This window comes from Hyalella azteca, unplaced genomic scaffold (genome assembly GCF_000764305.2).
Source record: "Hyalella azteca isolate HAZT.00-mixed unplaced genomic scaffold, Hazt_2.0.2 contig11947, whole genome shotgun sequence".
Taxonomy (NCBI): Eukaryota; Metazoa; Arthropoda; class Malacostraca; order Amphipoda; family Hyalellidae; genus Hyalella; species Hyalella azteca.
In genome coordinates, this window is record NW_025941921.1 from 298,032 (window position 1) to 311,394 (window position 13,363).

General features: G+C 40.3%; 1 protein-coding gene across 2 annotated transcripts in view; it reads right to left on the reverse strand.

Annotated features, from left to right (window-relative positions):
* Nucleotides 1-283: 283 nt before the first annotated feature.
* Nucleotides 284-13,363, reverse strand: part of LOC108670589 (RILP-like protein homolog) — a 38,267-nt gene continuing 25,187 nt past the window's right edge. Inside the window, exons 7-9 of one of the 2 annotated variants that reach the window (XM_047883075.1) lie at nt 6,304-6,408; nt 3,604-3,726; nt 284-2,153 (exon numbers count right to left, since the gene is read on the reverse strand). In XM_047883075.1, the coding sequence (XP_047739031.1) occupies nt 1,442-2,153; nt 3,604-3,726; nt 6,304-6,408 (940 nt within the window). In that variant the 3' untranslated portion in view covers nt 284-1,441. The remainder of the gene's footprint in view (nt 2,154-3,603; nt 3,727-6,303; nt 6,409-13,363) is intronic. The other variant, XM_018158054.2, reaches the window with a different exon arrangement.

The following is a 13,363-nucleotide window of genomic DNA, read 5'->3' on the forward strand; positions in this document are numbered from 1 at the left end:
ATAGTGCGGCATTAGGCGATCAAATTACGATGGCAGCGGCAAAAATAATCAATGCAAAATAAATCGGCAGCAGAAGGTTCACTTGATAACACTTCATTCCTTCAGTACAATTCAAAAATTGTTAATAATGGACTTTGAAAAGCCATGCGTGAAGAAATTCGTAGCTCTATTAACAGAGATTGTGTGGAAGAATAGTTTGAAAAACAGCTTGAATTTCTTTAATTCCAACCCCTCAACTTTTGGTCTTCGTTTGTGATAATTATACGTGACACCAACAAATGAATGGTAATTCACCAATACTTCGGATAAAATTGTCAGTTAAAAATTTTGTAAATTAAAAAAATTATTTCTTAGCTCAAGCGAAACTAAATCCAGGGGCGCAGTCTACACTTGCCTGCGCTGTAATAATTGTAAAATAATGTTCACATACAAAAAAATCTAGATTATCAAAAATTTTAACACCTACACTGCCTGCTTTGTCAAAAATTTAAGTAAAAGTAAGCACGCAAGTTCAGGCCAGAGGCATCGTATTATAGCCTATAACAAAAGCAAGTCTTCAAGCAACGCTCACAAAATGTAGTGCAAACGATAATTTCCTTCTAATAAGTCGACAGCGCTACTCGTATTGACTGTGACCGGGCGTGGAATTCATATATATTGTCTCCTCATACACTGGTAGAAAACTGGAATAAGTGATTCTAAGTGCAAAATTCTTTTCGCATTAGTGATACGTTGTTAGCTAATGCAAACCATGGAGATAAATGGAAAACGCATTCATCTTCTAGGAGAAAAGAATTATAGAGATCGGAAAAACGCGAAAGGTATTAACAACAATTTCCGATGCGTTTCCATGGGACAAATATACAGCAAATACATTTCCCTATTGCTATATAAGTTGCCGTTTGAATTAATAAGTACAGTTTGCAAGGGAAGTATTTTTTTAGACGGAACTACAAGGTGATCGAGAATGAAGAAAGCGAAGCAGGAGCGATGGCACGAAATTTGACGCTTATTTTGGCCGTCAAATAAAATATATTCAATATAGTCGCTGGTTTATAGAGTCAGTACTGATTTTAAGCTTACTTAGTGAAGATACACACGCTTTCTCAACCATGATAACAAATAGCAAGTCACTTACTTTATCAAGAAAATCACGAAGCGGTTACCACTCTAACAAATACTAACTAGAAGATAAGTCTTTTATTAGATTAATATAAAGATCTTAAGTTCCATAGCTTCTTTACGCGTGTTGTAGGAGCTCGTGGAGAGTACGAGGCTCAAAGAATATTCAACGTTCACGGGACACATGCATTAGCCGCTTACGAGTACACCATGCAACGACTGTGAAATAAATCAATACAAATCGAGGTATTTTCAGCTGTCAATGTTCTAGGATCTAAAATAGAAAATTTGTCCCACTTAATAATTCATTTCAGGGCAATTATGTCTCAGCCGCCTCGCCCTCGGTGATCCTGTCGTAGCCAACCAAGGTTCTGATTTTTGCCGACTCGCGACACTCCTTCCTCGGAGAATAGGATCCCTCTGCAGCGAGGGAATGCGAATCCTCCGAGTCCTTGAAGACCAAGTTTCCAAACGCTGATGGACTCATGGTAGATGATTCTGCTGATTCGATACTATCCGACCTCGCCTTGGTAGACGAAACGACGTCTCCAGAAGATGATGAATCGCGCTGTCCAGAAATCGATGAATCATGATTCCTGGACGAATTAGAGTCTGGATTTGATGAGAGCAGAAACCGCGAGCGGAATTTATCAAAGGCCGAAGACCCAGCAGAGGGTAGCTTCCTCGAGGATTTTTTAGATGCAATTCTAAAAGGCAATCCAAGTGAACTACCAAAACCGCTGTCGTCCGTGCGCGGTGAGATATTCGAATTAGGGTCGCTGGCATCCAGGTGGAGTTTTTGCGCCAATGCGACTCCATCTGCCTCCCTCAACTGGGAGGGCAGGGACCACAAGGAGGCAGGGGAGCACCCAGACATAGAGGATTGAGGTGAGGAGTAAGTGGAGGCTGGAGTGGAGTGGTGTTGGAGCGGCAGAGAGGAGCGGTGGAAAGTGTGGAGGGCTGGAGAAGTGCCCATGACGACGGCGTCTGTCGGCATCACGGCGGTGCTGAGCTGCTTCATGCGGGCGAAGCTGGCGAGCGAAATATCAATTATCAGGAATGAAAACAAAAGAAAATTTAAAATAAAACAGAAAAAACATAATTTGATAATATTATCTAATCAACAAATTTAAATAAAACTGAATTCTAAATAATAATAAAAAATGTAATAAAATGTAAGAAACAGCCCACACAACTGGACGAAACGTGCGGGCGATGTAAAGAAGCATCTAGTTTCGGTTCTATCACCAAAGAAAATAAGGAAAGAAATATTACAAAATAAATAAACAATGCTGCCAGGTCACGATAGTTGGCTAGCCATCATCTGCAGAAAGACTGTAGCATCGAACGCGTTGTCACTCGTTAGGCACTCAGCGGCCGATTACTTTGCTTACAATTACATAAGCATACTACATTAGTTATCATCATTATTCAGATGATTTTACATCCATTATTATATATAATAATAAATTCGCGCGGAGAAATTCACCGATAACCTTAAATTGCAAATTTACATATTGTTATTTCAGAAAGACGACAAATTACTGTGGTACGCACCGCTAATTTCAGCATTGGAAACAGAGATTCTTGCGGTAATTCCTTACTGCTACCGCCTTAACTGTTTGGATAAAATATATCATCTGAATTTTGACTGCCAGAGCAAGGAATATTATATTCTGGACTGCGTCTCCAGTCAGGGAAATAACAACCTAAAATTGCTGGATTGTTGAGAATACCGTTGAATACCGCTTTGGATACCGCCGTTGTAGTTGCTGCAAACGCCACCTGTAGGTATTACGCTGGACCTTTAAAAATAGGCAGGCACCTATGAACTGATCGGTACTGTTAAAAAACTATGATCAAATGTGTGATCTTCGAAAATGTTGGCCAAATATCGTCAACAGTGTGTTCTTATCTTACTAAATTAATCGGCCGTCTGCACTTTTTTTCGATGTTCACGAATCATTGGAAAGTGATCCTACGAGCGCAAATGTTCTCCCGACATCATGAAATGCTCCGACGCACGTCGCTCTATCACGAACTTCAGTCCCACAGTCGTGGCGCTGGCGTCAAGTCGTGAAGCCAGAGTCACAAGACATTCCGAAGAGCACGAGTTCTGAAGCAAGTAACTCGCAATTTTACGTGCATTCGGTCGATGCTGATAGTCAATTCGGTCGATAGTCAATTCTTTCGATAGTGATAGTCGGTCAATAACCAGCACGCGAGACATGCAGCGAGACTAACAAATAATTTCCACCACACATCAGTCGTGAAGCAAGAGTCACAATTTTCGCAGGGTGCGACTCATAAAGTCGGAGTATTTCAAAAATTTCCCACGCACTCGTATATCCTGGCGCAGAGTCCTGGCATGGCACCAAACTTTCACGCGCGCAATTCATGAAGCGAGAATCTCGCACAATGTTTGAGGCGAGAATCTGGCAGAGTTTCCGTGGCGGGCGAGTCTTAAAACAAGTAACTCACAATTTCCGGATGCCGGACTCTTTCTGGCGGCGCTTCCAAGGAGCGTCGTCAGGCTCGTAGGGCATGGGGCCCTGCACGGGGGGGTCCTCGAGGTCGTCAGAGACAGGGGGCGGCTCCTCGTTCCTGCCGGGTACAAGAATTGATTAAACACAAAAAAATACATTCATTTTGACTTCATTCGATGATTTATAACATTTCTGTTGGGAACTTCAGTTATTTTTACTTACCCACAAAAACAGACGAGTTTGTCTACTCAAGACTATTTAAGCCTAATAAATTTGTAATTCATTCTACAGGCAACAGAACAGAATTTGCTTCAATTCCAGCAGATGGAAACGAAAATCTTGTATTGGTGTGCTCTTCAGCCGCTCAAGGTGCAGGTTGAGTTACACTCACCGCTGACTCAAAAACGATAAAACTGATAAGACAAACAACCCAGCCAACGGGACAAGGAAGTAACAGTGAAAGCATGACGTAACATGCAACAAAGCATGACGTAACAAGTGTGACAAATATTGCGCGTCTGTTTAAGCAGTAGAGATGTAAGAGTATTAACAAACACGCGGCAGAATAGAGTGCATGCATGACACCTAATGTTCAGAGTTTTGCTAAGTGCTACAAGAAAAACACATAAGCCCCGTTTTAGTAGAACTGAGTGCGGCTGTTAATAGGAGAAGGAAGTTGAAAGATTCAGTGAGTTCAACAAGCCGAAGTGTTTCAACAAACAGTTATACATAGCATGCATGAGTGACAAACACGAAGTATACACATTTAACATCAACTTTATATGAAACACTTAACTAATTGCATATATTCTTGTATTTAAAAATACTTTTCAACCTCGCTGAGCCACGTTCTCGATCAAAACCTGTGATGTCCACACAAACTTGAACGCTCTGGACGTTGTAGTTCGTAATTTTCATTTACCAGTTTCATATAACACAGAGAAAATGAAGGTAATTTATCTCGTACATTTCCTTTTTTACTTAATAATAGATACTTTGTACAACAAACATCACTTTGGTCATTTATGAAACACAACATGGGAGTTGAAATTAATCCAACGATCAATCTGAAATATAGTTCTATTTCAGATGTTAATTAACTCAATTGTATACTGTTTTTAGACCCACAACAAATATGTACCGTCATCTACCCTCAATTCACAGCAGCGCCATTCAATTTTACTCAAAGATAAATTCGAGTATAATCGGTATGAACATTCTATTTTAATGACAGAAAAGATCGCACTAGAATAATTATCTACTTATAAAAGCCAAGATGTTTTTTCGATCACTTGGATTTTCAGTGCAATGCGATGCATGTTAAAGTTATAATGTTATCCCGAGTTATACAATTTGTAAACTTCATCCATCCCATTATATCTTTTTGATGCATTAGATTATCCAATGTTACCATCGACTTAACTTTTAATTAAAGTTCTGTCGAATTCTGATAGAAATATGCATGATACTATCAGGAAATATTTTTGGAAATCAAAAAGCAATGAATGAAGGGTCGAGGCACATTTCAAGGTGGCGAACAAGGAAACCTTTAGGCCGGCCGACAGTGCCCAATTATAATGAAGCACACAAATCTAGTAGACAAATACTCGAACCCATATGCGGGCGGACATAGAAATAAACATGAATTCAACGTTTTAAAGTTGTTACAATAAAGTATGCCGCTATCTTACATCCAAGATCCTCCGACAAAGCTTGACGTTTTGTCGGTAAGGAAATGTGTCTAGTCCTGGGTACACTCCATTTAGCAGTTCGGCATGGTTGGTTCGCATAAATACTGATAATAATTTCCGATTAAACATACACACCACGATCACGCGACAAGAATATGAGAAATCGCTTCTTCAAAGAGCAGCTGAGTTTGTTGATGATCGTGAATGAAGGCTTCACGATATAGTGATTGTCCAGCAAAAATTGACGAGTGGGCGGTCAGAAGATGATAGAGATCAGCCGGTTGTTGATAGAAAAATGTTCACGGAAATATATCGTGAAAAATTGTTCAGAGAATCATATGTCGGTCTCCCAATACTCCACATCTCCGAGGACACGGAATGTAAACGGGTAAATTTAGACGAAATTAAAAAGGTTATTATGCGGAAGAAATAACTAAATGGACATTGTAAGGGAAAGATTTGAGCGGAGAGTAAACCCATGAATTGAAAAAAATACGTAAAGAACTGAAGATTAAATTAGGTTGCCCAAAATAGAACACACATCCATTAACAGTAATTAACCAAGAAATTCATGCAAGTCCTTAAAACGAAAGTTAGTGAAAATATCTATGTACATTTAGCCTGGTAATGAAGTAGGAAATTAGTAAAATGTCAACGAATCCAGAAGATTAATAAAAACATGTAGGACGATCACAAGCCGTTCCATCAAATGGGCCGTACGGACGAACAGTCCTGCCTAAACAGATCACAGAACAGTTAAGGAGCCGGAGCTTAAACAGAACACAGAACAGTAGCCAGAGCTTAAACAGAACACAGAACAGTTAAGGACCCACTAATTAAACAGAACAGTCAAAGTCATACTGCTCAAACAGAACAACATAACAGTTAAAAGGTCCCAACTCTTGAACAGGAAAACATAAGTTAAGGCCCCACTATTTAAAAGAACCTAGCAGTTAAGGTGCCAGGCTCTTAAGAGGACAAGACAACAGAGGCCGATGACTCACTGCCTGCTGGTGCCGGCGAGCTGCTCTTGCAGGAAGAGCTTGTCGAGGTCCACCAGGGGCGGTCCCTGAGCTTCGTCCGGAGGGCAGATTATGTGGCTTCCTCCCCTGACACACGCGGGAATAAGTGCTAGGTACCTCCACCGCATGTCTCGTGTACTAATATGTGCGCTACAGTACATACGTACTTGCAGTCTAGTGTGCGATAAATCATCGGGCATCTTGCGCATTACCGCATTTAGTACGAAGCAGCGGTGAGTTACGGTACATCGTAAAGCTATTATTGACTGGATACTGGCAAGTTTAAGATTCAGGCTGGTATACTGAAATATATTTTAAAATCATATACAACAGATGAAATGGTGAGCATTACCTTCAGACTTTCTGTTTAGTTCAGTCCTATAATACAATCCCCAAATGACGCCAAAGTCACGGCCTCGCATGTGACAAATTAAACTTTTCAACGAACTTGGCTTCAAGAATACAGCATATTAAACGCGCATTTTTTAGTCTTTAGAGCAGATGATCTTCACGACAAGCACGATTAACCTAGATGTACGACATTAGAAAAAAAACTTTGAGGATTTCGTGGAAATTATTAACGGCAGATTGAAGTAAAGTCGGCAATCCACACAATTTACAATTTAATGTAGGTCGTAAAAGAATTATAGATGTTTTTTTTATCTTCACCTTCCATCAACTCGTCTTGTTTAAGCATTATGGTAGACATAGCTGGTCATTCCGAGGCAACTTCAAGTAACTTTCCTCTCACCCACAAGATTATTATTTATTAAATTCAAACGTAAATGAATTTCATAGACCCCCATCATATCATTTAGATAAACGATCAATAAAATAACCAACAGAAATGAATGGATAACTAAGATATTTGCATGTAAGTGCAAATAAGGAGAGGAAAATTCTTTACCCCAAGCAAACGGGCGCACACAGGCTGAGGATCTCTAGTTTAGAATTTATTAACATCATGCAAACTCAAAGCAAAATCAAACAAAACTTATACGGGCTGAATATTTACTGAATCTGCAAGCACAAATTAATTGGATATTAAATCAAACAATTAAATCAAAATTACTACTGATGACAGAAAATACTGGGGACATAGGGTAAAAAACACACCAATAATACTGAGCACGGGTAAAAACCTCGTGCTTCTAAAACATGCAATTTCGATGGAGAAGTCACAAAATAAGGCATAATCTACAGTTGCCAAGTGGTAGCGTACACAGTAAAATCACTTAATAATATCGTACACATCAGGATAAATCAATATGACACGAGTTTGTGCAGGTTTAGTAATCCCAACACATCTTCGCTAAGAGTAATTTGCAAAGTATAAGCAAGTGTAGCTGCGACTAAATGCTATTGGATTCCGGCCTTAGAACAAACTTTGAATATCAAGATGCAGTCGTTATCACTTCGAAATTTTATGAAATGAAAGTGATGGCAGTTTTGATGAGACAATGTTGCCCTCTAGCCAATTCTCAACCACCCAACTACCTTGCCGATTTCGACTATTATTTTCACAGCCAGTTGCGGTTCCAAACCCCCAACTGGCAGCTAAAATTGCAAAAAAAAAGATTAGAACAGAATATAACTAAATAGCATGAAAAATAAATATTAAAAATACTTTAAGTTAGTTAATTGATCCGATAGCAAATCAAATTTGAACTGAAATTCATCTTTATAATAGCTGCCGCTGAGCAGGATAATGCCTCACAAATCTCACTAACACTGCAGAAAAAAATATTTTCAACGCAAGTTTTTGCTCCAAAAAACGGACCGTAATTTGATAGATGACAATATAAAATTAATTAAATTTGCTATATGGCACCTAGTGGAATGTCAGCCTAGTATTATGTCTCTCACATGAGCCGGCAACTTATCAGCTAAATAAATAACATCCCAGCACTAAATAAGGTTCGCGTCCAGAAAGACTAAAACCTTACGTTTTCCAAGTCATTCAGAATAAAGTTACTTAGTAATTTAGTTATCAGTATTCCAAGAGCATCTGCTTGGATCTCGTCAAATGCAATCTCATCGACCTCTGCGGTATATACCCGATATAAATCAATGTATGGACGAAATGGGTTTCTGCAAGCGATATTGCATAACACTGGTTCGATACAAGGCATAAGTAATCACTTTTACGTGATTTCTGGCAATAAATTGAAGACTCAAGAAAGTAAATTCCAGGATTCCTTGGGTCCACATACTCTAGTTTGTTCGTCATAATACACCGTAATGGGTGAAAAAAAGTCCAGCAAATGTCGGTACACAACCATGTAGGATAATCCCCAGGCAAGAGAAACTCAGAGCCGATCAGTTAGTATTTGCACTCGGTACTAGAGAATATTTCGTTATGTTGTGAGCATTTAAAATAGAGAAAATGTTATGAAACTGTTTCTTGTCCGACACCGCTCACCTTGAATGCATGCATGAGACCAGGAATTCTAATAACTATATAACAGATTTATGAGCTGCAAATGTGAAGAGAGTATCAGCGATCAAAAAACGGTCAACTGAAGCGTTTATATAACGACATGCTAGAGTTATTTATACTTGTATCTGCACTCCTCTGTTCCCGTGTCTACGCTACTGCAAGCAGATGATGACGTCTAACTTACGGCCCTTTTCCACAATGAGAAGGCCCCTTCTACTATCATTCTGAATCAGTCCCATAGTGGAAAAGGGCCATTACACATGCTACATGCAAGAAATGTAATCTTGTTTCGTTAAACATATACGCCAATACGGAATTTCATTACAGCGAGGGTTCGGTTGGTGTGAAATAAAACGTATGCACTAATGAGCGCTGAGTAGCATACCTAGACGTAAACGAGTAGCACCTGAATGTGATGAACTTGATATGAATCCTGCAAATGCGTGGTCACTGAATTACAAGCAAGCCGTAAACAACGGTTCAAGTTCTCCATGTGTTAAATTATGGTGAAATGTTGCAGGCTTTCACGCGTCACTAAGAGTTATAGCATTTTGTATGAAAAATTAGACAAATATTTTAAATAATATATTGTCCTCCATGCGTCCTCGGGTAGTTAGTCAAGAACAATTAAAATTCGCGTCAGCAATAGCTACTCAATTCATTTTTAAACTTCCAGTTTATTAAATCATGGAGTTGGTACAGAATTGTAAACACTCTAGCATTAAAACTTCCGCAAACTTCCATTAAAACTTAAAACTACCTTAACAGCCAACACAGCAATGAGGGCAACAAAGTTGAAGTAGCAACAAAAGTCAACTTAAAATAAAGAGTTGCCCTGTTCCTTGCGGTCACACAGAACTTATTGATAGCTTATTCAAAATCCTCAACTATTTCAGCTACAGCTTGGGGGTTATCATATAAACTATTCAATATTTGGCATCAACAATTGCCTGGGCAAATCTTATGAGGAGAGAACGTGGCACCAAATCACCGAGTTATTTAACAGCTTGTAGAGAGACAGAAAGGCCGATTCCACACCGCTTTTTAGCTTAGTCTAAAAATTCAGTAGTTTCAATTCAACTACTTTCAATTCAAGCATTCAATTGAATACCTAATTCACGGCTGACGTAGTGCACGTTTTTTTCCTAATGATACGAAAGTATTCCTGCAATTATCGCACTTAGTTTACGACGATAACAAATGTATAACAATTTATTATTGATCTCGACGGCTATTATTGCAATATATAATGTATAATGTAACTCTAATTAACTTAATACGTTGGTAATATTGAACCACTTAGATAAATTGTAAAGCTACATATATAGCACCCAGAGCAAACACTATAGATTGTCACGAAGTTGTAAGCAGTGTAGATCATACGTTACTTCTACGTAACATGTCCTACGATAGCTTACGTGGAATGTATTGATGGCACAATGGTGTATACTGTACAGTAGACTAACTATTCAAATATACAATTCAAGTATCTACACAATGCGCTATCATGGACGGAATTTAATCTACTGACATCAAAAAACGTGCCCGTCGTGGATATTTCAGTCAGTACGGTATAGTTTTTTTTAATTTTCCACACAATAATGTGAGGTTAAGGCAGCGTAGTCAATAATGTGTTCATAAACAACATCAACAAAGATTATGTATTCCAAAATGTATGAGCTCTAGTGGGGCACGCATAGCGAGAGCCTCAACACGACTGTGTGAGGTTGGTAAATCTGTAGTTATTTCATCATTCGCTTACTCCCTGCATATAAATGCATGCAACCTTTCCTGAGTTAAGGCAGCCGGAAATCTACGTTGTATTGTACTGTTTTTTTTAGTTACGTAACGCCATGATCGATTAAAATTAATCCAGAACTCGGCATACCGGTAATTGTTGATAATTTGTTTGAAAATTTAAAAATAAGGCTCAATGTAAATAAAGTACCTATTAAAATATAGTTTCGAACGGCAACATAGAGCAGCTTTTGGAAACTATGCAGTAGATTACGTACAATAAAAATGGATAGAATTATAATAAAATTCAGGACACAACAAACGGCCATCACAACAGAGGATGCACGTTTGTAAATTGAAGTACGGTGTAATTCGACGACTTAGACACAATTCATGGAAGTTGTTCATGACTTATACGACATTTTCCGAGTCCTCAATTGGTTTCGCAGAAAATTTGTACTCACTCTACGACGCCGAGAAGCAGTAATGAAACTACACCACCAATACAGCAATACAGGATCCTAAGGAGCACCAAAATGACGCTGACCTCGCACATAAATCCCATTGGAGTGGACGGTTCTGTTCCACCCAGGAGAGAACCGAAAAGTCTTGCACCTAAAGAACATAGTTCTGGCCAGATAACTTCGAGGTCACATGCGTCTAAAGAAGAAACGTCCGTTGAAGTCTTGCCGGACAGAGAGCTGCTGGATGTGTCACGAAGCTCGATAGCAGAGTCCAGAGACGTGCAGTTGCTGTTGCTATTACTATGACTATTCAAGTTAGAGCAAGAAGCGTGCGCAACGTATTCACTAACTTCATGCAAGTAGCAGCTAAAGTCGTGCAAACTGTGGCCCAACTTAAACAAATATTCGCTCACGTGCTGAGGATCTATGCAGTCCATGCAAAGTAGACTAGAAGAGGGGTCGACAAATGGTTTAATGTCAGCCTTACGATCCTGTAGACAAGAACTGCCTGAACAAACCTCGCTTGCATCAGCATCGCAAGTTGTTCTTATCCCAACACGCGACATGTTTTGGCAAGACGAGTAGGCACACGATAAATGCACAGGTTTTTGGGCTCCAATATCTAAAGTTTCACCGCTTTGTTCGGGTGTGGAATATTTGCTACAGCAGTCCATGCTGACAAGATCTTGTTGGTCAAGCGAGGGTATGAGAGGAGTCGAGCAAGCTCTCTCTACCTCCTCGACGCTGAGGCCGCTCAAGTATCGGTCTATGTCGTCCTCTGTGATGGTCTCCACAAGGCTGTCCTGATAGAAGATGCCGGTGAGGCGGTCAATGTGGTCCAGCTCGAAGTCTTGGGCCTCGAATTTCTCTTTGTCGCGAGTACTGACACGAGTGATGAAAGAATCTTCTTTGGTAGTTTTGAGGTGAGCGTTCACCAGCGACTCTGAACAATTTGTTTCGAGACCTGGCGAGACTGAAGAGTCACAATGATCGTCTCGAGCATTTGACTTCAACAATGAGTTTTTATCTTCTATTAAATCAATAGACACAACTTCATCATGCTCAACAAAATCAATAGGTTTTGCAACTCCACCTTCCGAATCTATGGCAACGAGGTTGTCTTGACTTATTTGAACAGGATTGATGATTGGTTCGTCCGGTAAGTTTTCATCTTCATATTTAACAAAATTGCACTGAGAATTGTAACTACCACCAACACTCAACGATTTCTGGTCAATACAATTTTTTCGGAAGCTCCAGTCCACATCCTCAATTGGCACCACGACGCCACTGCGACCGCAAACACAACACGAACAAGTCTCGGTACCGATACCGTCATCTATAGCGCTTAACTTGTACCATGGCGTGGAATTCTCGACAAACTTGACGTTCTCTTGAGAATGATGCTCGTGTCCCGCCCCACACGCCCCACAAGAGCCGGCATTGGGGATAGCTTCACATTCGTAATCTTCCCAGCTCCTGCCGAGTGTAGCAGCCGCTGGAGGAGTATTCCCCCTTTGCCACACCGAGCAGCTGCCGGCGCTACTGCTTCTGGAGAGGCTGTAAAATACTTCGCAGTTCTCGGGACATTTTGTTGGCACTTGCAGGGCACTGCTTATCCTGCTTGATTTCTCTGTACAGGGGCTCAATGAGGACCTAGAAGTTACAGAAGATGCCACGTGCGAGTTCGTCTTCAACTTTGGGCTACGCAGCTCGCTAGAGGCAGAATTCTTCGTAGAACTGCAAACTGAGACTAGAACGACAGGGCCTGCAGATGCCGTAGTGGTGGACTCGGTCGTGACCGAACAAACAGAGTCGGAGATATTCATTGTGGAATCCAAGGTCTCAACATCAGGCAACGTAACGTCTCCAGTAACATTTGTAAACCCGGGAAAATTTGATAAGTCATTGACTTTCAGAGAATTACTTTTTGATACGGTGGAAGGCGTGACAATAAAAGACGGATCCAAAGAAGAGACGGGCGAAAATTCATGTCCATTCGTAGCACGAGTTGTAGGGTGAGGCTGAATGTCGGTTGCTTCCAAAGGCAGCGATCCTTCTGCACTGTCATGACATGAGGGCGTTAAGAGGTCTCCCAGCAGGCATGGAGAAGTAGAAAGTAAAGGAACATCACCGGGGAAATAATTATTATTTGCTTGAGTTCGAGAAGTTGGATGTTTTGTTTTAGTCGCCATACCTCCTACGACATTCACAGAATTTTGGTCAAGACGAGTTCCACTATGTTTGTAGTCACAAAAAACTTTCCCAGTTTCACCACAGTCCATCTCTTGCACTTTCTCAACAAAATCAGCTACTGAGGAAGCAAGACTTCGTTCAAGGGGAGCAGAGGCCGACAGATGTGTTAGTAAAGGAACTTTGCAGTCACGGCTAATGACTTCTC